Source organism: Triturus cristatus, chromosome 9 (assembly GCF_964204655.1).
Source record: "Triturus cristatus chromosome 9, aTriCri1.1, whole genome shotgun sequence".
NCBI lineage: Eukaryota > Metazoa > Chordata > Amphibia > Caudata > Salamandridae > Triturus > Triturus cristatus.
In genome coordinates this window covers 240591121-240618195 of record NC_140592.1, presented here as the reverse complement: position 1 = coordinate 240618195, position 27075 = coordinate 240591121, and the positions used below count along the sequence as shown (strand labels likewise).

General features: G+C 46.6%; 1 protein-coding gene across 1 annotated transcript in view; it reads right to left on the bottom strand.

Moving 5' to 3' along the window:
- ACAD9 (acyl-CoA dehydrogenase family member 9) overlaps positions 1–27075 on the bottom strand; it is a 344154-nt gene that overhangs the window by 25102 nt on the left and 291977 nt on the right. The window contains exons 14-15 of the mRNA XM_085624840.1: positions 12446–12572; positions 383–460 (exon numbers count right to left, since the gene is read on the bottom strand). Coding sequence (XP_085480966.1) covers positions 383–460; positions 12446–12572 — 205 coding nt within the window. The remainder of the gene's footprint in view (positions 1–382; positions 461–12445; positions 12573–27075) is intronic.

The following is a 27075-nucleotide window of genomic DNA, read 5'->3' as shown; positions in this document are numbered from 1 at the left end:
AGCACACTCAGACCAAAGCTCAGATTCCCCCCCCCCCCCCCCCCCCCAAAAAAACCAGACAAAAAAGGCTAAAAAAGGTGCCTAAAAATGACCAAGGTACCTCTTCACATCTATGCTGTTGGCATGGAAAGGAAGGAAAAGATGTCAGCACGTCGGCGTGGTGCCTATACAGGCACCTCACATGTCACTTCTGACGCACATATCGTGGAGCAGATTGATGCCACCTACTGGCACACAGAGAAAGGTACTGCTTCAGATTTAACTGATCCAGTTTGACACATGAGGAATATTCTAAAGTGAGGAATCTGCAGTTAAATCGCTATCAGAATGTCAGTTCTACCAAGAACATATATACGTACAAACAAAAATGTTTTCGTAGTACCTTGCCAAACCTAAACAGCAAACTTTCGACAGCAGTCCCAAAATTATAAACATTCTGTTCCAGCATCTTGGCACTCTCCTGTCAATGGGAAAAAACAGAAAAAGGTTTCATTAATATGACACACCTGCAAACATTAACATAACATGCATTACGCAAAGAGCATTCAAAACAATGTTTCAGCATACCTTACAGGCAGTAAAGTACAATTATCATCGCCATCAGTTTTTTGTTAACCACAACAGGCAGCATGGGACAAAGACTAATCATCCTGACATACACTAATCACCCATAACTGATAGGAGTGTACGGTAATCACCACAAAGGAACTAGCCACACAGAAGCGGCAGTACTGCTGTCCAGTGTTTCACAGCAATAAGACTCTAGTCACCTAATACAGTATGTAGCATTGTGCAACAATCATCCATTCACCCCGAAATCTCTGGTCAACCTAACAAAAAACTCTGTAATACTCACAATGAGAATCAGCCTCCCTCATCTGGCACCTCATTCATGACTGTGGCGGAAACAATATTCACCACCCAGATTCACCCACTCCCACGATTCCCGCTATGACCCTTTCCTTGCCATGGACCTTATCCAGATTTGGGAAACTCATACACAGAGTAGACAATCAAACCTGTATTTAAATATTTAATCTCCTCTGAAGGGAAAGGCATTGAATGGCTCCTCTGTCGATAGACCTCCTGACAGTACAGCCTCTCTTTGGGAGCATGAAACCTACCACTGTGACAAATAGGAGTGCCTAATGCCACCCAGCAAGGTAGGTATTTTTTGGAGTGGTGGTATTTAATTGCTGGAGCCTGAGGTTTCTGTCGGCAGACATCTTGCATTTACGAACAGAGCATACAAACACCACTGGCTACTTTGTTTCATGCATATCTTGCCATCTGGTGTTGCAAGATAAAAGTTGCCAAAATGGTCCCTGAACCTCTCCGGTCCATCCTCTACACCCCATGCAACAACCTCACTCAAAGATGCCGACCACATGAGCATCCAACAGTGCTGACCAGGAAGAGGATTGAACAGCTCCAGGATCCTATGAGGACCCCGTAATGCAAAACAAGGGAATTACAATTCCCTCTGGTGTTGATCAAACAGCTGAAAGCAAGCCGTGGAAATTAGAGAGGTGCAAGACCATATAATAAAAAGAACCAAAATTACAGGTGGGTGTGTTATTGTTGATCATCCATAAAAATAACAGGCCATATTCATATAGAAGCCATTGGCTTTGCTAATGCTTGCTTGTACGCAGAGGACCGGCAGCAGGATGTGAAGGATCCACCGGGCATGCTGAAGAGCAGCAGTGGATCCTTTTCATTCTGCCACTGGGCTCTGTAAACAGCATCAGAAGCCTGGCAGCAGGATGAAAAGCAGCTGACAGGCATATGGGGAAAACAGCAGAGGAACTATGTTGGAGATTAAATGCCCTGCCCCCTGGATTCATGCTGAACGTCTCTCAAGACTTTGACTTCTGTTGCTGATCTAGAGTGACTTTGGCCATCTTAAACTCAGGCTGTGCTCTTCTGAAAAGTGATTTGCACTTGGTGGTCATCTTCAGGCCAGACTCTTACTCAAGCATTGGCAAAAGCATTGGAACAATGTCTGGGAGTGAAAACACGGAAACATGATTGCTTGTAGTGTGAAATATTGGTGTGTAATACCTGATTTAATGTGAGAAAAGTATGGTCATTGCGAGTACTTTGATGATGCAAAATCGTCCTCCTTTCATTCCAATGCAGCGCTAGAGGAGGAAGCATACATCAACACAGCTAATAGCATGCCAGTGAGGCTAAACTACTCCTCTGGGATAAGACTCAATGCGATGGACAATGTATCAAGACAACAACTGAGGGGCTGAAACAGGCCAATGATTTAAAGTGGGATGAGGCATATCCCAGTCTGTGTACACTGAACACAGTAAGTGTTATGATAGGTTCACCACCTCTGGCAAAGCCAATAGGACTGGTGTGCATTTTCAGTTATAAGCAGACCGTTCGGCACTGCAAAAGCTACCAGGCGCTCTGTCTGCATTTTAGCAGAGGCTGGCAGCAGGAGCAGTGGAGAGGCAAGGTGTGCTGAATCTCAACAGTGGCCAGCAGCTGAGCCCGACTGCTGGGCAGTATCATTCCTTAGAGAGACCATTAGAGGAAAAATGATTATGCACCCCCAGTAATTCATTTGCTTTGCAGTAAAGTGAACGACAGCTTAGAACATAGTTTCCATCATAAAACAAAAATGTACACTATTGATCTGTCCTAAAAAATATGAGTTCAATGATTCTACTTCACACAACCTTGTATGCCTCATTTCCCATGGTGCTATGGAAAAGACAAAGGGACCCAAATATAGTCGGTCAGGGACCGTGGGTAAGTTAACTGTTTCTAAAGACAATGGTCCCTAGACAATAATCAGAACCGAGTTAACAAATATAGACTCGGTCAGTACTATATTCCTCTGTCCAGCCGGACAGTAATTTAATTTGTAATCAAAGTAAGTTGTAAGTAATACAGAGAAATCAACCTAAGTGGGACACAAGCCTGCATCCAACTTAGCGAGAAAGGACGTACAACATAAAGTAAAGGGTTCAGGCAAAAAGAATTTGTTTGTGTATAGCACATTTCAAATGGAACAAACAGAATATAAATGAGACACCATTACATATTAGACTTGACAACTTGGAAAATGTATATGGTGTACAAAGTGTCGACGGCGTTTCCATCCCTTAAATAAATGCTGGAATCATCTTCAGGACATTTTAATTAGCATGCCTGTATACAATAGCCTGTAATTGCAAGGACCATGCGGGAAAAAATAAAGGAAGAAAGCAGACAACAGTGCTGTACGTTTTGTCACAAAGAACGAGTTGTACAATGGACAAGACAGCATGGCTCCTTCGAGATGGACGGGGTGAGCAGTGCTGCAGTCCTTTAAAACGAAGTGGAATGTATGAGACATTCTTGCTGGCTACGAGGCATGGATTCCTCCAAATGTTGAGTTCAAATAAATGTGTAGAGCTTCTGACCTACATGAGAGGAACATAACCCTACTGGGTACCTAGCAGCTGCAGAACTTGTGGGATGTTGGATTCCTGACCCCAGCACTTGATATGCTCATAGTGAAATTGGGGTGGAATGTGTTACTTTAAGATCGCTGAATACTTTAAGCCTCTGAGAAGTTATTTGGTAGGTGGAGGGGAGAGAACATATCAGTAGTAGGTAAAGATAGCACCTGGTTGGAGTCGTGCAGTAGTGGACAGGGATTAAAGAGTGGCTATTTGGTCAAGTACCCTGGTAGGTTATCTCCATGTATCAATAAAACCTACCATCGAATATTAACAGGCTGTCCTGAGTTGCTTGCACCATTAGCTTTCCACTATGGTAGAGGTTGCTGCAACAGGACAATAGGGAGTCCTGTCAGTGCAGATAACAGAAGTATATTCCCACTGGAAATGATATGGGATTGACCTACAAAACATACCAGAAATCTGTTTCACAAATTGGCAGGTCACGCACACAGAAAAAGAGGCCTGTTTTTATTGCGCAGAATTTTATATTGTGGGATAGATCTACAATTAGTGTTTCACAGTCCAGCCTCACTAACTCCTCTTAGCATTTTTACCTCTCACTGGAATAGGAGAGTTCAAAGCCTACACATCCCATCTTCATGGAATTTGTATCTGGTGTAAAAGCGTGGATCATTTGAGAGGGATATGTGCAAACCAATGTGGCGACTATTGGGAAAGGGCTGGACTTTAAGGACAATCAAGGTTATAGCCACAAGTTGCAAGCTGAGTTGTTCCAAAAGTATGCGAGATGTGCATTTTGAGCTGATGTTATGCACGGGGGGAGGTAGACCTCTAGTTAAGGAACAGAACTCGATTTTATGATGCAGAAATTAATGAGTTTCTGAATTGTATATCGAAAAAGTCACTCACTCCAGTTATCTAGTCTTCAGTCATTATCTCTAATGAACGCACTTGAAGCATCAAAAGCATGGCATTTACACTGGCACTAGAATAACAGGATGGGTCACACCTGCTACTAAATTTAGTGACTTGACCGTTTTATTCCCTACACTCCCAAGTGGCTTTATTTACATCAGGGGGACAAAGCTCTACATCTGCTCATGGTCCTTCACTGGCTACAGAGTTACGCGTCGTTCAACATTGACCACTGAACTCATATCTTTTGTTCTTGTGTGGCTATGGGTACCTTAATCAAAGGTACCCAGATTAGGAAAGCCCTTGAGAATATGGGTGTTATGCAGTATGTCCACTGTCTTACCAGCTCCAGGAGTACCCAGGTTGACTAGATCTTCGCTAAGTATCCTATGTCCTGCTCTTAATGTCAAAATTAGTAAGTACAGTCCGATGAACATATAAATGGGAGTCACAAAGTGGCTAAATGGACAAAGGTTGATTCTCATATTTTCAGGAGTAAATGGAAGAGAAGACATACAATAGGAATGGTGGGGGGGGGCCAGAAGAGGAAAACCTAAACTATTAATCTTAAACCTTTGAAGACATTTTTGAAGCACCCGCTCCTTCCAGAAATAAAGGCTGCTTCGTCGGAACATCAAAAGTGTTTTTCTACAACTGAGTGAATAAATAAATGTATGCACACTCGGTGTAGTAACAGACAATTAGAAAATGAGAATACATTCATGGTGGAGCGACTAACTTCTTGAAGGAAGTCTTGACCGCATGTATTCCCAAACTAGATCTCTGTGCTCATGGGTGGTCCATTGTTAGGCCCTCTATTCAAATAGCCTCCTTCTCCAGAAAGACAAACTCTGGAACCCTCTTGAATAAAGAGTATTAATAATCACCTCCTATTCCTGAAAGTATTAAAGGCACCAATTGTCTCCTGATTGTAACTAAAACGTGCAGGCTGTGATGAATAGAAACTAGTAAGTACTTACGCGTGACTTCACCTACTCTCATAACCTCGACCATCATATCGCGAGAACTGTGCTGCAGAACACACTGCACTATGTTTGGGCAGTCTTTTTTAACAGTGTTGTTTAAGCATCGTCCACATCAGACAAGCTATACCCTTCACCCTTTCAACCACACAGTTTTGAGCAGTGTCCACGACCCAATGAAAACCAGGAAGGCTTCACAAGCTCGTCACAGGCATCAAGCACTATTCAAATGCTCCAACATTATACACTATAAGACACTTCCAAAATCTCTGTGTGTCATTAGAGGCAAAAATTCATCATTTGAAGAACTGTCACTCAACAATAATGAAGGACAGCTGAATGCTTGAAATGTAAGCCCAAATTGGAGTGTTTATTTACATCTACACTGAAATCCATGCTGCTGTGGTAAGCTTGGCAGTGTTTTCTCACCAAGGGTAACAAAATAGCAACTCTGGTTGTATCTGCAAAATCCTTATGTTTCGTTTAGTATCACACTATATTTTGATAAGTCAGAAAACAAAGCTCAGACTGCTCAATACCAGATGACTTTACTGAAATCAAGGGAATCAGTTTTTGCTGTTGTCGATGTGTTGGTGCTCGCTCGAATGGAAGGCAGTGTAGAGGGTTAGGCCAGCTAGGTCTCAACTGATCACGTAAAGAATGTGACACGCACACTGCGTGCTGGTTCTGGGGAGAAGCCATGAGCGACCTCACCCTGTTTATTTAGCCCGGCCCCAAGGGTTGCAGTGGATACATTTGGGCGTATAGAACGGATGGCTCTGTACAGGAAGGAATGCGGCTTTGATTGGCCTCCTTAATCAACCCGATGGTCCTTGAACAGTGTCATCTACTAGGCAGTCTGTCCTGTAGCTGGGACAAGAACAAAATGTCCAAATCACCCTATATTCTACAGTCTCTGCTCTGATTGCCTATTACGTACCATCTACAATTTAAAATGGGATGTTTTTTGGTCAATCATTTATTGTGCCACTATTGTATTAATAAAAATTGGTAAAATATACAGTATACAAAATACGCCATATAAACTCACAAAAATAAATGGCGACCAAGTACTTTTAAAAGCGTCTAATAATAAAAGATAAAACCTTGATTTTTATAACTGAATAGCACAAAGTTTATGAATGGTCCCCCTTTTGCACTGAGAAGACTTATTTATGGCAATGTGCAAAATGTTTATAACTGTACCAATCCGTGGGAGATCTATCGTACTGTGAGTGGTTAAACATTAGGCTCAAGCTTCCCTACACATAGAGATACCAGAGATTAAAACATTGGTCTCCCTACAATGCGATGTGTAGTTAAAAATGCTGGACAACATAAACAGCGCATTGATTCTCACCTACAGCCACAGAACATGCAGCTCTGTCTGCAGTCCAGATTTGCCAGGTTGGCCCTATATTCTAGACTCAAGACGGTCATTAATCTGGGACATAAACGTCTAGTTGCTCTGTTTAGGGACTGGTTTAGATAGGGCTGCGTCTTGGTTATTTCGTAACTGTTTGCAATTAAGTTTGCATAAGGAGCATCCGGGATGGTCTCTATTTATTTTTTGAGAAGTGGTCAGTACCTGTTTTTTCAGAATTGATTTTATTGCCAGGGCGGTAGGATTGCGGTCTCTGAGCTGCAGTGGCTACAGATGCTGTCCAGGGATTATTTCAGGGCTTATATACGTCCAGTAATACCTGGTGTAAGCTTCCAGGGTCAGGAGTGGCGAGTGAATAATAATATTTGATGAAATACACCATGCATTCTAGGCCTGGTCTTGTCAGTTCAAACTTGTAACAGTGACTGCCTAGTATACTTTGGTAGGTTGAAAACAAGCCTATAGGCGGTACACTGTACCTAGTCAAGTGCAACCGACAGTCTCCCTGGATAAGTTTGGTGCCTGTATGAAACTGTGGTTAGTAATTTTGCTCAGATAACTCTTATTATTGTATCAACAAATGGACTGCGTAAGTGTGTGTATAATTTGCACAGCCCGAATAAGACTGCGGATGATTTCTTTTTTCTATAAGATACTGAAGATGGGTATTAACCTTGCTGTTCTCTGTGAACCAGACTCCCTGATAATGGTATTTTGAGGTGTTATTAATCTTCAGTTTGCCTAGTCTCCAGATCTGTTTAGATTTGTGTTTGTATTTACCAAATACCACAACCTCTGTATTCCCGACATTAACAGTAAGCTTGTTACAAGCGTTGTATAGATTCAGCTGATCAAGTGATCGCTGCATTCCAATTCGTGTGGTCAGGGATGAACAGATCGCCTGCGTAGTGAAGTATGCTATTGATCCATGGGGGTACTGTTTTAGCATTGGGTATATCTTGGCCCAAGTCAGCTGTGTAGAGATCGAACAAAATAGGTGCTATTATGGAGCTCTGCTGCACACCACGGTTTGTGGGTATTTTTCAGATGTTGCTATGTTCCCACTGCCAACATTAATACATACCCATGTAATGGATTACTAGAAAATAATTGCCTTCAAAAGACTAGTGGGAATCCCTCGTTGGGCCAGTTCGAAACATAGTGTATTCCTTTCCACAAAGTCAAATGCAGCTGAATAGTCTATGAAGAAGGGGGAAGATGGTTGGTAAAAGGCTGCGTGGTACGATGGACCAAGTCTGATAAGGTGACCATGTCCTTCTCCCAACAGGATCACTGTCTTCCAACCCTTTTGGGAGTAGTCTTTAGACAAAGGAGGGTCGGTGTTGTCTTTGGGGGCTTCATTCATTATTGGTGAGTTGGAGATCGAGGTGGAATTAATTCCTCCTATTTTCCCAAGGAGAGTGGCCGTAGGCAGTTCTTTCCATTCTGACAAATGTTCCTTGATAATTTTTGAGTCAATGTTAGATATTGTGTTAGCCAGAGACAGGATAGGTCAACTTGTAGTTCGAGTTTGTGTGATTGCCATGTAAGCGCATTAGTTGCCGCTAGCAAGGTTTAGTTCATTGACATGAGGCTATTATAAGTTGACTGTCATATTCTCTGTGTGTTCTCTTAGTGTTTGGTCCTGGACTTTGGTCTGCAATGGATTGTTCAATTATTTCCAACATTTTGGCGCCCAATAGGAAGCTAGTTGGCCCCTTCGTGAGGGACTCTTTGTAGCCCGTGGGGTGGAAGCTTTCCCGTTTGCAAAGCATACATCTGGTTTTTCTGGGTCATTTTATTAGTGCACGTGTGCCACAGTTTCAGTAGATTTGTCATACTGTTGTAGATACATAAAGCTATTGAAGGGCGATGTAATGATTACTTGGGGTGGAGAGAGATCAATTGTTGAGGACAGTTCTGTCTGGCTCGCTCCTCTCTGAATAGTCAAGATTATTTTCCGCCACAGCGGAGGATACTCCTGTTAGTACTTCTTGGAGGATACTAGGTGTGATGGGAATTTCCGGAGGCACACTGGCTGGCTTATATCACCCCGATTTCAACTGAATATCCATGCCAAATTTATGTTTTAAAAAGAACTACTCAATCCAGGAGTCATTAGTCTGAGCTTCTATATTTTTGTCGCTAAGCCATGCAAGACGATTTTCCAGGGACTTCTGTGCCTGTTTTTTAATAATAGTGCCTGTGGTGTTCGGAATACCCTGTGTGATTGAACCCGTTTTAGATGCTCTGCATCTCTTAATTGGCTCCGATTGTTTACAACACACTATGGAGATTTTGTATGCGAAATTCCAACTTTGAAAAAGAGCTCAAGAGAGCCATGCCACAGTCACTTCTCTTTGCGCCAATAGGTTTAGCAGTTGTGATCTTTGGCACCACACCCTGAAATGGGCAAGTGGTACAGGTTCATTATTGTTCCACTTATTTGCTTTTCTGAGTTGTATGGTGTTGCCACCTTCCCTGTGGGTAATCTGCTGACTGGTATGCACGGCGCACCTGGATATGGTTTGTAGTAACAGATACAAGTGGAACGAGCCCAACACCCTGCAGAACAAGCTCTTCCTCCTCAGTCCTTGCAGCTCACATCTTAGGGCTGCATGCAAAGCTGTGCTTTTAGAGGGGGTACTTGTTAATGCTTCCTGGAGGCCCATATAGCGGAGTGCTGTGTCTGTATGGAGACAGGAGGAGTGGGGCCGAAAAAGGGTTCATCGCGGAGGAGGATGCCAGGCCAATAGTTGGGCATGTGACGGGAGGGCGGCGGGCATGCAGGCAGTTTGAGAGAGGGAGCCTGTGAACAGGCAGCTGCCTCCAAACAAACAAGCTGCACCAACTGTTGTGATGGGGATGGAAACATCCCACTAAGTAATTTAGGCGAGTGGAGCATGAGGAGTAACCCTGTCATGCATGACCAAAATGGTATGGGCCATGACGTGTATGGGAAAGAGAATAAAAGACCTGGACCTCGTGATTATAAAACGAAAGTACAGTGTTGGCTCAATTATTTATGCATGCACTATATCCACGGACAACGTTTTCTACATCATATTCTCCCTGCACACTTGGGGGCCTGGTTTGGCCAGGAGTTGCTTCAGTACTAGCCCTTAGGCCTTTTGTGGTGGAGGCCCCCCCATCTGCACAGGCAGCATGGTGGAAAGACTAGGTGAAGAGACTGAAAAACTATTTTGCAGCAGTGGCCTTAGAAAATGAAACACGTCGCCCAATGCTCTTACATTTAGGGGGTGCCCCCATTCATAAGCTGGGGAAGTCTGGGGTGCAGCCTGGCCCACTGTTTACATACGCTACCCAGGAACAAGCCCTCACCATGCATTTTGAGCCACTTGTGAATCCTGACTATGAGCGGATCCTCCTAAGCCAGCTTTCTTTGGATACTGTTTTTTTTAAATGGGTCATTCCTGATCCTGCAAAAATTCTGTACAATCAGCCCCGGTGTCAACCAGTGTTACTGGCATCCGCAACTTTTGAGGATGGTCACGTACTGTGGCCGATTTATTAAAAACTTGACCACTCATAGCCCCACTTCGGGATCTGACCAAAGCAAATGCAGTTTGGAGATGGGGGCCCGCCCTAGAGGAAGCTTTTCAAGCAACAAAGCAAACTTTTTCAGTATAAACCACGTCCGCTTATTTTGACCCTCGCCGTGAATTGGAGTGCTTTGTGGACACCAGTCCTACCGGCCTGGGGGCAGTGCTCTCTCAAAAACAGGATGATGGCAAATGGGCTCCGGTGGCATATACTAGTCACGCTCAGATACTGAGCAGTGATATTCTCATATCGAGAAAGGCTATCGCAGCCCATTGGGGGTGTTGCCATTTTTCCCTTTATCTTTATGGCCAACGCTTCACAGTTTGCACGGACCACAAACCTTTGATACCTTTGTTCACAGGGTCCTAGTCAACACCACCTTCTAGGATCGAGAAATGGATCCTTCAGTAACAAGAATACAGTTTCACAGTTGTGTACCGTCCAGGGTCTCAAAATCTAGTTGATTACCTCTCCAGGCATGCAAGACCCACCACGGTTGGTGAAGAATCAGACGCCGAAGATGTGGAGGACATTATAGATGCTATCCGATCGGATGACTGTCTTCAATTAGCAATATCAGCGGCGAAGTCTGAGAATTGGCACACCCTCACCCACAGTGCCTATCATCAGACTGATGATGCACGGTTGACACTGTCGTCTTTACATAATGTCTGGCATGTACTTGCTGCTTCTCCTGAAGGGTGCTTACTGAGAGGTCCTCACCTGGTAATTCCTGCTTCTTTGCAACAACATGTGGTTGATTTTGCTCACTCGACCCATCAAGGAGTATTAAAAACTAAATCCAGGCTCGGATGTTAGAGCCCTGGTATGGATGATCGGGTGGGACACATTGTGAGACAATGTTCAATGTGTCAAGCGGCTGGCCGGGCTGAGCCTCCTGCACCCATGGTTACTGAATCTATTCCACCTGTTCCGTGGTACAGAGCGAGTGCTGATTTTGGAAGCCTACTAGATGGCCAACATATGCTGGTGATAACAGACAATTTTTCAATGTACCCGGAAGTTGGGATTCTGAAATCCATGACTGCTGGCCAGACCATACCTCAGCTAGAGTGTGATAGCAACTCATGGTTTCCTGAATGAACTGAGGACCGACCCAGGACCGACAACGGTCCTCCATTTTCGAGTCAAGAGTTTGCGGAATACCTCGCCTCACGAGGCCTTCACCATTGGAAGACTGGAGGTATTTTATGGTTCATGCATGCCTGAGAGACATTTTGTTGTTAACACTAACACAATCTTTAGGCTTCTCTTGTGCACAACTATACTATGACTCCCACTTTTTAAAATGCCCTTATGTGCTGCTTTGTGATTTTACTGGAGTGCAATAATCAACAAACCTTGACTCCTTTAACAGAGACGTATTTTAACAGTTACAAAGGAATAGTCTTTTAAGCAGTCTGCAAGACTTCAGCAGACTTGCAGGACATGTAGAGAATGTTACCCAACTGGCTTGCATGATTATTGAATACAATGTTATACGTTATAGGAATTAACATTCATCAAGGGGTTTAAGATTAACATTAATGACTGAGACTCATAATTTTTTTATTTTTACTCCTCCATACTTTCCCTGAGATATTCCGACACAGTATCCATATAATTCGTTGAAATGCTTTCAGTGAATTACTCTGGCATGTCTGACTAGCAATAAAGATTACACCATGACATGTTGACTACGACTGTGCTGGTGTGGACCACCAGATCCTTTTAAATAAGTGACCTTCCAGGGATTAATAATAAAAATATATATGTTTTTTCAAATACCAATTGAATTTCCAATCAATATTATTCTTTCTGTAAACTTATGATATCCCTACGCAGAGGGCAGGATCTAAGAAGATCCCTACCCTTTCAGCCCAGTTTTAAGAAATTTGCTATATTTGTCCCCCAAAATAAGGGTTTCTTCTCAACATGTAGGCTTGATGTCCTTAAACAATGCACCGAAAACCCTGAGCGAATTACTGGTATGTGGCTGTTTATTGTAAGTGTAATACCAGTTGCTCAATTCTCATTTTTGGGCCTCCCACATATTTTAAGGAACAATGCGTCATTCGTTTTATAATCCTATAACAAAGGATAGTGCCTCTTGCAATACAAAGTAAAATATTTATAAAATATTGCAGATGATGACAATGCAAGCTAAGTACCTCCAGGCTGGGATGAACCACCCCATCTTGACCAGTCAATCCAAAATTTACTTTTGTACCAATGCTATCACGAAGCTTCTTGGCCGCCATTCCTAATACAACTCCAATATTGCCTTTCTTCATTTCTCTGCGGGATTACAAAGGTATCACACATTAATAACAAAGAAGGCACCATTCTATGGAGATACACATAGTATTTAAAGTGTGCTTTCAATTATTACTATTTCTTACGCATATACACGGTAGTTTGGATGCCATAAATATATGACTATCAATAATAAACAGGCAACTATGCTGCCGCAAAAAGGATGGCAGCACTCATCAATCCTTACTAATCAATAGAATGTGTCCTGAAAAGTCTAGCTTAAAGTTAGAAAGCAAAACGCACTGTGCAAAGGCCTGGAAGAAATTTTGGCTTTTCCTAAGCACCTACATCCTAGAGAGTCTGAGTTTAATGCTTGTTCAACAAACAGACAGAAAGCTTTGTTTTGAAGGCTTTTTGTAGCCATGATTTTGGACAAAAGCATACAGCAATGACTTTAGGTGTCTTTGAACAACAGAGGTAACATACAAAGCCCTGCAGCACTCCAAATATTGGCGGTCGAAGAAGAAACACATACAACACAGTGTCAACACATAAGAAATATGCCTGGATGTTCCAGCCATCTCTTAAGGTGCAGGGCCTTTTGACACAGGCCTAAGAAAAGCATGAAAAGGGAAACAAGGAGGAAAAGAAACACTGAAAAACAGTGGCAAAGGGTAAAGCTGGGAGGAGAAAGTACCTACCAGGGTGAGGTAAAGAGGCAGGGAGTGTCTAGTAGTGAATTAAAGATTCATGAGGTGGAATCAAGACTATGCAGTACTGATATGCGGATCCAAATGTCCGATAGAGCCAGCTGTCACCTTCTGAACAAAACTTTGGGCCTCAACACTACTTTTACAATTTAGACGCTGCAAACAGGTGATGGCAGGCAGGCTTACCTTCAAAGAAGTTTATGATGACACATTAGAGAGAGATGGAGAGGAACCAAATACCAAGTTTGCCTTACCCATTAGGTGCCATAACAACTGCCTAAATTGGAGCATTTTATCCTTTGCATCTCGGAGGAGGAAAATGGCAGAAACGCTTTCAAAATTAAGACAAAGTCCTAACTTATCAGGTGTCCGCTACATCCTATGAATGCTTGGTAAAAACCAATGGGGCAGGCTTTCAGCGGATCCTTGTTTATTGTAAAGAGTGTTCACAAGTATTTTCAAAAGGAGAATGTGAAAATAAGAATGAGGTCCAGTGCAGTAGCTCTAAAAGACCCAGAGAGCGAGACAGCTCATTTTGAGAGAGGCAGTATCTCTTGTCCTTTGCATACTAATTAAGATCCATCAATGGAGTGAGCCCTATGATTTGTTGCTCTTTCTTGTCTCTATTATTGTTCTCCTTTCTCGTTCCTAAATAGATTATTGTTGCACTTCGCCACACTGAAAAATTAATGTGCGAGTCTCTTATTCTCTACGACTTACAAGGCACATATTTCCCCTTCCCTTGCACAACTTCACTGGCTTACTGTTCATTCCAAAAAAAAAATAGTTTTCTTTTTCTAGTGTTTAACTGTATTCATTCTTTGGTACTATCCCATTTATGTCATTCGGTTCCTCTGTATACCTTTTCTTAATCCTTATGTTCTGCTTTGTTATTTCTTTTCACTGTCAAAAGGCTAACTTGTGCTGCATCCTGCTTTTATTCTTTCAACCTGATTGCGCCTGACTGCAGAACTAATTTGTTTGCAATGTGTTTGGCATTATTTACTCATGTATGGGATTGTCACTTTCCTGTTTTAGTTTATATTTTCTTGGTTTTCTGAACATTTTGTTTCTGCTATATTCAGCACTTTGGATACCTGTGCTTTACTAAATAAATGTCTTCCATGATGTATATGTCCTCTATCTTTTACTCTTATAATGGAATAGTTTGTACACCCCTTGGATAAGTATATGCACTTTTTTGCAGCTGGTCAACAAATTGCTGGCTACATGGATTTAAATGAGTATCCTGGGAAAACTTTGGAGAAAATTACAAAAATCCATAATATCGTTCAGAATTAAAGAAGGAATAGAGCAAATTTCTAATCACTGACATATGGGAATCATCCACTTTTTTTTTTTTACATTTCCATCTCCTAGTTTAAGAGAATTCCAAGAGTGTCCAAACTGCGGTGTTCCTTTGGGTAGGCAGAGGGAAGAGTCAACTTCGTTTTCACATTTGAAGGGGTTTTGAAAGGACTCGCCTATATCACCTACTGAGTTTCTACTACAGGAAGTCATTCTTGTAGTAAAGATGTATACCCCGTGAGGATGTGGCAGCAAGTAGAGTGCTTCAACACACTGCTGTACTCTGTAATGGCAAAGTTCTCCTGGCATGAAAGCTGCTCACCTCGGGTGTTGGGTCAGACTTTATTTATTCTCTCGAGATTAGGGTGCATTTCATTACCAAAACGTGTGTCTCCATCGAGTAACATGTCAAATATTTTTGCATGGGGTATACTTTGAGCTTAAGTCAATGGACTTTTAGCTATGATGAATGCTAAGAGATAGTTAAGCAGCCATTTTGATAAAAAGAAGGTCTGTTATTTCATTTGAAGAACTGGTTTGACTTGAAAGTGTCCTCACTAATGAGTTCCTTAAGTATATAAATATTTAATTATGACATTAACTCCAGAAAAACACAATAACTTCAAGCATCTATAAAAAACGATTATTATTCTTTGGAAAAAATGCATAGAGAGAAAACAGCTTTTGAGGTGACAAATGAAATCTTCCAATATGCTTGCCTTGTTTGCTTAATTTGGGGGATGTTGATGGATGACCGCTCCACCCCCCAACACTTTCTTCACCTCTTAATACTTTTTATCCAGGTTTTAACCTACAGACAAGTCTTCAGTGTCCCAGTGTTTTGGTGTGTGCCCAGTGAAAGCCACCTTAGTCAGCTGTAGATTAGTAGAAGGCCCATTAGCTCCACTGCCTGAACTACACTTACCACTACTTTTCTGTACTAACATTTTTTCTTTTAAAAGAATATCGCCATCACTGATGCAGAGATTTAGTGACTTCTGACAACAAAGATTGTGGGCACGGCAGGCTGGGGGCTATTGTGGACACGGCAGGCTGGGGGCTGTCGAGGGCTCGTGGAGAAGAACTGTAAATTTACCTGACCACCATGCTCACAATATCTTTGAAAGACTAGCACGCACTCCAGTATGGCGATGCAGAACTCTAACGAACCTGCCAGAGGGCAGCCAGAGCTTAGACCGGTAGCCCATGGGCTCCACGATGTGGGAGACACATCCCCGGAAGGGCTTCAACGGTCACATACTTCAGCAGAAGGAGAGCGAGGGTGATGCTTCCCCACTCCTGCATGCAGCTCCTCAACCCTAGTGAGCCTCACGGAGGGTCCAGGAGATGCCCCTTTCTAGGATCCAGGAGCATATATTATACAACGGCCGATAAGACAAATGCTATCACTGTGACACACCGCCAGAGAGAAGAGAATGATGCCATTACCTCATAAATCCATCAATAACTCACCTAAACATGGGGACACAACACTTGCGTCTGCAATATTCCTGAAGAGAAGCCCGTGGCCCACAACAGGGTGGCTGAGGGGGGCTCTAACACACCCACCAGAAGACCACCAATGCAGGACTGGTAGGTTGCATGCTCCTGGAGTGGGAGTTACATCCCGGAGGTCTGCAACAGCCAAATACATCCAAAAAGTGAGCGAAAGGACACAGCTCCCCACTCCGCCTACTGCATTTGACCTCCAGCGGGTCTTGGAGGAAGGGCAAAGGTCCCACTAGTGGCCTCTCTTTATGCACAGTGACCATGTGGATGGCAACAGCTGATATTATTATGTTTACAAAGGTAAACATCATAATTGTGACATAGCATCAGGTAAATTCAAGGGCTGCCCCAACTTCATAAAAAGCCATCAATGGTTCACCTATACATGGGGCCACAACACTTATGCGAATAAAAGTGCAATAATAAGAATGGGATGAGGACTCCTTAGTTTGACTGTTGACACTTGTGGTGTGTATCACTTAATTTGATGGAGCCTTAAACTATGGGAGGAGGACAGAAAAGAACTCCTGGAAATGAAAACTACAATTCCTGAATTCTCCCTATGAAACTACTAAGGAGCACAAATATGTTTTCTTTTTTGAGTAAGGGTGACCTGATGAGCGAATAACACTGAAGCATACTGTCCAGAAAAGCCCGCTGAGCTTATTGCTGCCTCACCTACCCGCTTTTCATTGGTGACCCAAGCCTATCCGGAGGAAACCTTGCATAACAAGGTGCTCACAAAGGTGGATCTTCTCGATAAACGGGCCACCCGAGGCAAAAACTCAAGGAAGACATGAAAAGCAAACTGGTTTGGGATGGCTTTTTAGATAGATTCCTCTAACAACGTGGGACTTTAAGGGCCTTTTCCCAAAAGTTTAAAACGAATCTGAAGACCTTTGCTCTATAGCGTGAAGAATAAGGAAGATCAAGTGTACACCTACTTCTCATAAGTCCACAGAATCCACTCACGAATAGACTATTTCCTGGTCAATAATACATTTGCAGAGGAGGAGCCTAGCGCGCATCCAAGATGGTCGCGTGAGCACAGGGCTCCCCGGACCCTTTCTGCTCCTCGGAATTTATCCTGAGAATATCCTGATGTGGTTTATGGAATCTGGGAGATGAAGACCAGCTGAGCACATATCTCTTTTCAAAAATCAACTCGGACCTGGGAATCCTGAGTTGTCGTCGTCGGAACTTTTGGGACCCACCCGACGGAGGTGACCGGGGTGAAGGTGACCCGTGGGGCCGGGCTGCAATTGAACAACAGCGGCTTCAGCGCGGTACCAGTTGCCGATCCACCACTTTCGGTTTCGGTTTTGGACTTCAGGAGACCAGCTGGCGGGTGCGCTCGGGGTGGAGAGGTGCTTCCTGGGCCTCTGCACGAGGTTTTCCTCCACCTGCCACTAGAGTGCCTATAGCCTCGGACCCCCTATTCCGACATTTTGAGGTCTTCTTGCTGGTGCCCTTGCACCTCTTGGTCGGAGGTCCCCTTGAGTGACCGTGTTCACATGGGGGGCAAAGGGGGTCCCGAGGGGCGCAAGACCAAGGCCTCCCTCCGCGGGGGAGCGGTCCAGAGCAACAACATGGACCGCTACACCCAGGGCAGAGGGTCCCCTGGCGCTGCTGGCCTCCCCCCGGACGCTGCAGGGGGAGGCACGAACGTCTCTACGGAACTTTCCCTGCAGGACATTATGGGCGCCATTGCTGGCATCAGGGAAACCATCGCCACGCAATACGAGGCCCTGGCCCGTAAGATCGACACCGTCGCGATTGATGTCACCCTGATCCGGGCCGACCTCTCCAAAACAAACGAGAGGGTCCAGGCCCTCGATACACGGACCTCCACCCTCGGTGCGGAGGTGTCGGATCTGCGGGCCGCGCTTGGAGACATCAGGGTGGTCAACGATCATATGGCCCGGCGGCTTGAGGACTTCGAGGGACGGGCCCGACGCAACAACATCCGCGTCATAGGTGTACCGGAGTCCTCCGACGGCCGCCCGGTTGACCTCGTGGTCGAGGAACTTATCCTGCAACAGTTGTCCCCGGCTGGCCTAAGTAAGTTCTTTGCCGTGGAGCGGGCCCATCGAGTTCCGGGCGGTCGGCCACGGCCGGGGGCCCCCCCGAGGCCTATCGTGGCCAAACTATTCCACTACAGGGACCGCGACGCTATTCTGCAGGCCTCACGGACCCACGGCCCGGTTCGTCACGAGAACTCGACCATCAATTTTTACCCGGACTTCACGCAACTGGTCCAGAAACAGCGGATGGGATTCCAAGGGGTGAAGCGTCGTCTCCGCGAGCTGGGCCTAAAGTATTCGATGCTCTACCCTGCAAAACTCCGAGTGGAACATGGGGATCGGACAGCCTTTTTTGACTCTCCTGTGGCCGCAAGTGACTGGCTGGACTCGCTGCCGGACGGAGGTGGCCGTCCCGGACCCTCTGCGGGCACCGCAGGTGACGGGTCCCCTTTAGAATGACTTTTGGTCCTTGATTTTGCCGTTTTGCACTGTTCAGTTGGGTCTTACTTCTTTTGTATATTGTGTTTCACCAGGACCTGTGAGGGGGGTGGGCGGGGACGGGTCCCTTTCCTCCTCCGGGGTCTTTTCGTAGAATGGGGTTAGTGGGGCGACAGGCACACTGCAAGTTGGGGGGGTTTTTTGGCCCGCAGGGGTGCAGGGTGGGGGGAGTTGGACTTGGGGTGGGGTTGGGGGGGAGGAGGGGTTGTTTTGTTGTGTGTTTTTTGTTTACAGGGCGAGGTATTGATTTTTGTCCACATCTGGGAACTGTGCTGCAGGCTGGGGGACCCTTGATCTATTGGAGGGGATGGGGGGGGACGGGTTGAGGCTTATGTCATGGAACGTCAATGGGTTGGGGGACCGTATCAAGCGGGGTGTAGTGCTGCAATATTTGCGTCGTTTGACTCCTGATGTGGTGTTTCTCCAGGAGACGCATCTGGTTGGTAATGTTTGTCATGCAATGAACAGGGGGGGATATCGCCTCGTAGCCCATTCTGGCTTCACAACTGGTTCCAGGGGGGTGGGCATTCTCCTGCGAACCTCCCTTCCGGTGGAGATCACTAAGATAGTCTCGGATGACAGAGGGCGCTATGTGTGTCTGATTGGGAGGTGGGAGGGGCAGCCCCTTACCCTGGTTTCAGTCTACGTCCCCCCGGGCCTCCAGAACTCCACCTTCACTGACTTGGGTCGAATGCTGCTTGACCTTCCGGACGGCCTCCTGCTCATGGGCGGGGACTTTAATTCTGTGGTTTCGGGTGAACTGGATCGTCACCCACCAAGGACCCTCCCCGCTGCCCAGGCATGGCTGGGTGGGATGTTGGAGACCTTCGGCCTGGTGGATAGCTGGAGATTAATGCATCCGACCAAATGTCAGTTCACCTTTCACTCGGGGGCGCATGGGAGTCTCTCTAGGTTAGACTACTTCCTTATGCCCGCGGCGCAGACTGGTCGGATTAGAGAGGTCAGGCACCTGGCGCGGGGTATCTCCGACCATTCGCCGCTGTGGCTTCTTTTTGACACTGGGTCGCGGTCTGCAGGGCGGATCGCTCCCATTAACCCATGGTACCTGCGAGACCCTACGACTCGCGACAGCCTGGTTAAGGCTATGGACCAATACTTCCTTGATAACGAGGGGTCGGTGTCGTCTGCAATGTCCCTGTGGGAAGCCTTTAAAACCGTGATCCGCGGACACGCCCTCTCCCAGATAGTGGTGGCTAAGAAGGTCAAGAGTGAGGCAGTGGTGAGGCTGGAGACTGACATCTCGGGGCTGGAGTCGGCCTTGGAGGCGAATGTCACTCCGGACGGGCTCCATGCCCTTAGCCTGAAACAGTTTGAATATAGGTCCCTGGTCACTGACGCGGCCAAAACTATGTATAGGGAGCAGCAGGGTCGACTGTACGACGCCGGGGACAAGGCGGGAAAGTTGATTGCGTGGCTGGACAAAAAGGAGAGAGTGAATCGTGTGGTCCCAGAGTTGCGTGCTGCGGATGGTGTGTGTGTGACTGAGCCGGATGAGATTGTGGAATGTTTCGCCGACCACCTCCGGGCTGTGTACTCCCCAGTGACTGACAGAGATGAGGACGACTCTCGCCTTCTACTGAGGGATATTGCCTTGCCCGGCCTGTCCGTTGAGGACCGTGAGCGGCTGGACGCCCCCTTGTCGGCGGATGAAATAGCGACCGCGATCCGCTCCCTTCGCTCGGGCAAGGCTATGGGTCCCAACGGTCTGCCCATTGAGCTATATAAATTGCGCCCTGATAAGCTTGCGCCCTTCCTCAGTCGCATGTTCCGTGAGTCTCTTGCGGCGGGTTCCCTTCCGGCTGACCAGCGTTTGGCCACGATAGTCGTGATCCCCAAGGAGGGCAAGCCGCGAGACCGCTGTACTTCTTACCGGCCTATTTCACTGCTAAATGCAGAGCCTAAAATCCTGGCGAAAGTCCTTGCCAATCGTTTGTTGAGCGTCGTGTGCGATCTTATTCATCCGGACCAATGCGGCTTCATCCCGCATCGCAACACCGCTCTTAACTTGCGGCGTCTTCACGGCGCCCTGGCCAGGGCGGAGCTCCTCTCCGAACCGGCCGTGCTGGTTTCTTTGGATGCCACGATGGCTTTTGACACCATCGAGTGGCCATTCCTCTGGGCTGTCTTGGCTAAATTTGGCTTTGGGGAAGGATTTATTGGCTGGGTGAAGCTTCTTTACACGGGACCCATGGCTCAGGTGGTGGTGAATGGGCGGGTCTCTCGGCCCTTTGCCCTCGGCAGGGGCACGAGGCAGGGGTGCCCGTTGTCCCCTTTGCTCTTTGCTCTCGCCCTGGAGCCACTCGCTGCTTGGCTCCGCTGGGAGCCCTCGCTTAGAGGGATCCGGTGGGCCCCGGGCTTCGAAGATCGGGTCTCGCTGTATGCGGACGATATTCTCCTGTATCTCACCTCACCGCGGCAGTCGCTCAACGTCCTCTTTGACGTCCTGACTTCCTTTGGGAACAATTCGGGTCTCACGATCAATTGGTCTAAATCCTGCGTCTATCCTATCTCTGGTGGTCCTCCTCTCCTGCCGCCTCGGCTTCCGATCCAAATATCTCTGAGCGGCTTTAAGTACCTGGGGATATACGTTTCGCTGGACCCGGTGGCTCGCTATGAGCAGAATCTCCTACGTCCACTCCGGCGATTGCGAGAGGACACGGCCCGGTGGTGCAGGCTGCCCCTGTCCCCGCTGGGTCGGGCCGCGCTGTTCAAAATGATGTCCCTTCCCAGGTTCCTCTATGCACTCCAGAACTCCTTCGACGTTATCCCAGTGGCCTACTTTCGTGAGGTGGAGAGCCTGCAGAGGAGACTGGTGTGGGACGGGCGGGCGCGTATTGCTCTTGCTAAGCTTACTCTCCCCTGGTACGACGGGGGCATCGCGCTTCCTGATATTCGCAGGTACTATTGGGCCTCGCAGCTAGCGGCCATTAACCATGCCACGTATGCGCCTGGCTTGAATCCGGCGTATGAGATGGACAAGTTCCTGCTTCCCGGCGGGAACTATAACAGGGCACTTTACTCCCGCTCGGCTGGCCGGACCCTTACGGGTCCTACTAAGATTGCGGTGCGGACCTGGAGGGCTGCCACTGCGGCCACGGGCTGGAGTGAGCGACTAACATGTGCTACTCCTTTGTTTGCCTCCGACCGCCTGGGCAGCCTCTGGACTACGAAGGGGTTTGACCAGTGGGATACGATTGGTATCAGCAAAGTGGGAGACCTGTGGCATAAGGGCACGGTTAAGACTTTCGCGGTGCTCCAGGCCGAATACGAGCTTACGGACAGGGAGTTCTTCCGCTATGCCCAGGTTCGACACGCCCTGCTCTCGGTCTTTGGGGAGGGGACCAAGATCCCGGTTTCCTCGCCCCTCGAGGACCGCATACTTGACGGACATGTCCCTGACAGTACTATTTCTTTAACTTATAAAAAACTGATTAATCATCGGACTGACCTCTTTGTGCGCCTCCGGGAGGCTTGGACGGGGGACGGGGTGGAATTGGACGACGAGGACTGGCAGTCTGCACTGTCGTCCCCCAAGGAGGTCGCCATTCCAGCCCGTCTCCGGTTGGTACAGCTCAAGATTCTTCACCGGGTGTATGTGACGGGTCCTCGCTTGGTCTCGATGGGATTTTCCGACGACGGGCTCTGTAAGCGGGGTTGTGGGCTCAGCGCCACCTTTCTCCATATCCTGTGGGAGTGCCGCGAGGTGGCGGACTACTGGCGCCGGGTCCATATGGTTATGGGACAGGTCACTGGGGTTGTGCTGCTGCCGGAGGTGCGTCGCTGTGTCCTGAATGTGTGGGAGCCCAATGATTACAGCGCGGCTCAGACTCGGTGGGCGGCCCTGGGGAACATGATTGCCAAGAGAGATATAGCGCAGCTTTGGGGCGCCCAACGGCCGCCCACCGTGTCAGTATGGAAGGAGAATATGGACTGGTGTATGTTCAGGGAGAAGACTGTGTATGTGGCCCGTGGTAAGCCGGGGGCATGGGGTAGAATCTGGGGGCAATGGAATGCGTATCGCGGGGGTATCTGTACGCCCCCCCTGGTGGACACCGATATCGCCATGTCCCCCTGACCCTTGATGGTTCCTGGCACCTTTTGGAATAACTACATATGGACGTTCATCTCCCTTGACCCCCCCCCCCCGTCCCCAGCCTCCCGGTACTCCTTCCTTTTGCCGGCTGCTTAATGGTCTGCACTGGAGTTCCCCGGAGGAAGCCTGACCCGCACTGTTTGCCCTTATGCCTCGCCTTTTGTTTTTCTTTTAGTTTTTGTGTCTGTTGGACTTAAGTCTCCTGTTCCTTTAGAACTATCCGGAGCCACTACGGGGCTGCGCCCCGGGACTTGACTGCAGCCATGATAAATGTATATTTCATTCTGTACCTAGCGGCCGGCCCTGGTGGTTGTAGGCCCGTGCTTGTAACCGAATTATTGTTCAATAAAAATTTAAAAAAAAAAAAAAAAAAAAAAAAAAATAATACATTTGCACCTTTGGTATTCAAGTCAGACATTGATGCCTGATGTGCAATGGAGATAAGACCGGTCTTATCACCATTGCACATCAGGCTCAATGTTCATCACCTTAGATATAGGTCCTAGAAAGAGGCCCTAAGGGGATGGAGGCTTCAACCGTCTCTTATCAGACTGCATATTCAGACAAGAAATTATCACTACTGTAGAAGAATATTTTACCTCTAATGAGAATCAGGCGATCTTGGAGGATACCATATGGGAGCCCTTCAAAACAGTACTAGGGGGTAAAGGTAATCTCTATTCTGGTAAATGAAATGGTTACTTACCAGTAGGAGCAGTTTTGCAGCCTGAAGAGTTTTCTGGATTCACATGCTGCGCATCTATTCCGCAATCTGGTGGTTGGGTCCGGAAACGCGTTTGTCTTTCTTTTCTGTCTCTTTTTGTTTGTGGGAGTTTGACCACCATTTGGTGTTAAGTCCATCCCCTGTGTGACATCAGATGGCACCCTAGAAGTTCCTGTGCGTGGTCACCATCTTCAGATTTTTTTTCTTCTTTCTTTTTTCTCCTTTTTTAATTATTTTTTCTTCTCTTTTTTTTCCCGGTAATTTCGCCTTCCATGAAGTTCTCTCCTCACCTGTTTGCTTTTTCCCCCACTTCCAGGGATGCGGGTGGGGAGCATGTGAATCCAGAAAATTCTTCAGGCTGCAAAAGTACTTATACTGGTAAGCAATCATTTCGTTTTGCAGCATGAATCCCTTCTTGGATTCACATGCTACGCATATGATTATGTAGCGGTATATCATTCCTTGGGTAGGCTGGGCTGAATTGTGGGTGTGTTGGAAAGCAGGTAATGTAGTACTCTCTGTCCAACCTGTGCTTCCTTGTTCATCATCTGGATGTCCACACAGTAGTATTTCGTGTAGGTGTGTGGGGATGACCAAGTTGCAGCCATGCAGATGTCATCAATGGGTACATTTGCTAGGAATGCTAGGGTTGCGCCCTTCTTTCAAGTTGAGTGCATCATGGGTCATACGGGTATGGTCTTTCTATCCCTAGTGTAACAGGTTTGTATCGTCTCCACTATCCAATTGTGCAATCATTCCCTTGGTCACCGATTGCCCTGGGGGAGGAGATGAAGAGTTGGTTTCCTTTCTGAAAATTCTTTCTCCTGTAGGTAGTACATTAGTGTTCTTCGCACATCCAATGTGAAACGCCTTCCTGGCCTGCAACTTTGGTTCCTGAAAAAAGGCCGATCGTGGTTTGCTGTGATTGGTGTAGAATTGACATAACACCTTTTGTAGTTACTATGGATTCGTGCACAGGACAACTATTGCCTTGTGAATCTACAGGTATGGCTCTTGTATTGTCAATGCTTGTAGCTCTCTGACTCTGCATAGGGACGTAATCGCTATTAGGAAAGATGTCTTTAGGGTCAAAAACCGACTTGTACATTGGTTCAAAATACTCGGTCATCAATTGTGTGAGCACCATGTTCAAGTTACACCTTGGCGTTTGTGCCGCCCTCAGTGGTGCTACTCTTTGATCCTTCCAGGAATCTTTTCACCACAGGAGTTTTAAAATACTGTTCCCTGTTGTACTCTGGTGTAGGCTACTATTGCGAGCAGGTGAATCTTTAGTGATGAGTAGGTCAGGCTACTGTCCACTAGGTGGGTAAGGTATGTTAATACGGTCTCGTGCTCTATTCTTGCTTCCATTTTCTTGTCACTGCACCAGTCAATGTAGCTGCTCCACTTTTCCGTGTAGCACTTCCTCGTGCTTGGTTTTCTAGCCTCCTTCAGGATTTCCATTACCCTGGGAGGCAGCGGTAGGTGCTGAAATTCTAGGTATTTACGAGCCACGCAGCTAGGCTGATTCCGGATGGTACACACTACCGTTTTGCATGGTTAGCAGATCCTGTGTTCCCTTGATTGGAATCATCTGCCCTCTAGACACCTCCAGCAATTCTGAATACCATGTCTGTCGGGCCCACTACGGGGCTATGAGAATGAGTGATATCCCTGGTGAATGGCTTTGACCAGCACCCTTGGGATCACAGGAAAGCGGTGAAGAGGCATATGCAAATCTCCCTGACCAGTCAGTCTATTGACAGAGCATGTCCCTTGCATTGGTGGTGTGGAAGCCTGAACTTGAAGTCTTGGCATTTTCTGGACTTGCGAATAGGTCTATACATGGTATGCCCCAATGTCTGAATACATTGTCAAGTATTTCCTGTTTTATTTGAAGGAGGTGCTGTCTTGCCATATTAATCTGTCTGCCTCTGTGTTCTGCTTCCCTGGTAAGTGGATTGCTATTAGTGTAGGGTTCCTTTGGATCGTCCATCTTCATATCTCCTGTGCTAGTCTCGACAGAGGGAAGGACTTCTTTCCCCCCCCGTTTGTTGAGATAGAACATAGTTGTTGTGTTGTCTTGATTAGTACGGTCTCCCTTAATGCGCCTGGAAGGCTTTCAAGGCTAGGAAAATTGTCTTTAGTTCCAGGTAGTTATACGTTTCACGGCGTCCATGGAGCTCCAAACACCCCCAGTCTTCAGGTTGTACATGTGCACTCAATAACCCTTGTGGGGTGCATCTGTACATATGGTCACCGTGGGGGCTGAAGATTTGAAAGTTCTCCTTATCCCCACATATGTCAGGTTCCACCATTCTATCTCCATTGGCACCCTAGCTCTGAAAACCACTTGATCCTCCCAGCTTCCTGTGGTTTGTGACCATCCGTTGCAGATCTATTATTGTAAGGGGAGAGTTAGACCTGGCATTTTGGCGTGGTTTCCCCGTTCTTTTTGCCTCTACCCCCTGTATTTTTATGGTACTCTGGGCACTTTACCAGTGCTGATCAGTGGTAAAGTGTAAGTACTCCCTGTGTAAATTGTGATTATGATTGGTTTTCCATGACTGGCATATTTGATTTACTAGTACGCCCCTAGTAAAGTGCACAGTTTGTGCCCAGGGCCTGTAAATTAGCCTGTAAATCAAATGCTACTAGTGGGCCTGCAGCACCGATTGTGCCACCCACATGAGTAGTCTTGATACCATGTCTCAGGCTTGTCACTGCAGTGCCTGCTAGTGCAGTTTTACACTGCTATGTCGACCTGGCAAAACCTTCCCTTTTATTGCATGTAAGGCACCCACCCCTAAGGTAGACCCCAGGTAGCCCCAGGGGCAGGGTGCAGTGTATGTGAAAGGTAGGACACGTAATGTTGTGTTTTACATGACCAGATAGTGAAATACAGCCAATTTAGTTATTAATTGTTGCAGGGCCTATCTTTCCCATAGGTTGTCATTGCCGCGGCCTTGTAACATCTTACAAGTGTAACTTTCAATTGGGAAGAGATAGAGATTTGGAGTTTAGGCTCCCTGGACTCCGAATTTAAAAATATATATTTTAGTGAAGTTGGTTTTTTAATTGTATGTTCGCAAATTACACTTTTAGAAAGTGGGCATGTTCTAGCTTTACCACTCTGTGTCTCTGCCTGCCTGCCTGTGGAATCAACGTCTGGTTAAGACTGACAGGCGCTGTTTGCGCATTTACTCTAGACAGTCACACAACAGGAGCTCAAGTGTGCCCTGCATAACCTGATGTCCCATCTCTTCCTGAGCTAGAGTGGTGGTCGAGTTGTCACCGACACTTGAATAGAGCTGTGCCTGTCCTCTCAGAATGCTGTCTCCACACCCCTAGAGTGTGTCTGGGGCCGAGGCTGGGCAAGGCAGGATGTTGTGGATAACAAACACTTTCCTTTGAAGTATGCCTACTTCAAAAGGCCAAACGAAGTATTGGACCTGTGACCCCACATTTTTTAGAACACTTCTGGACTATGGACTCTGCCAAGAAGAAGAGCTGCCAGGAGGAGTACTGCCCCTTTGCTTTGTGTTGCTTTGCTGGGTTGGCTTGCAGTTGCTGCCTCTGTCAGTGGGCAGTGAAAGAACTGGACTTTGCTTTTTGAATCCTGCTTTTCCAAGGTTCTCCAATACTTGCGTGTGCTTGC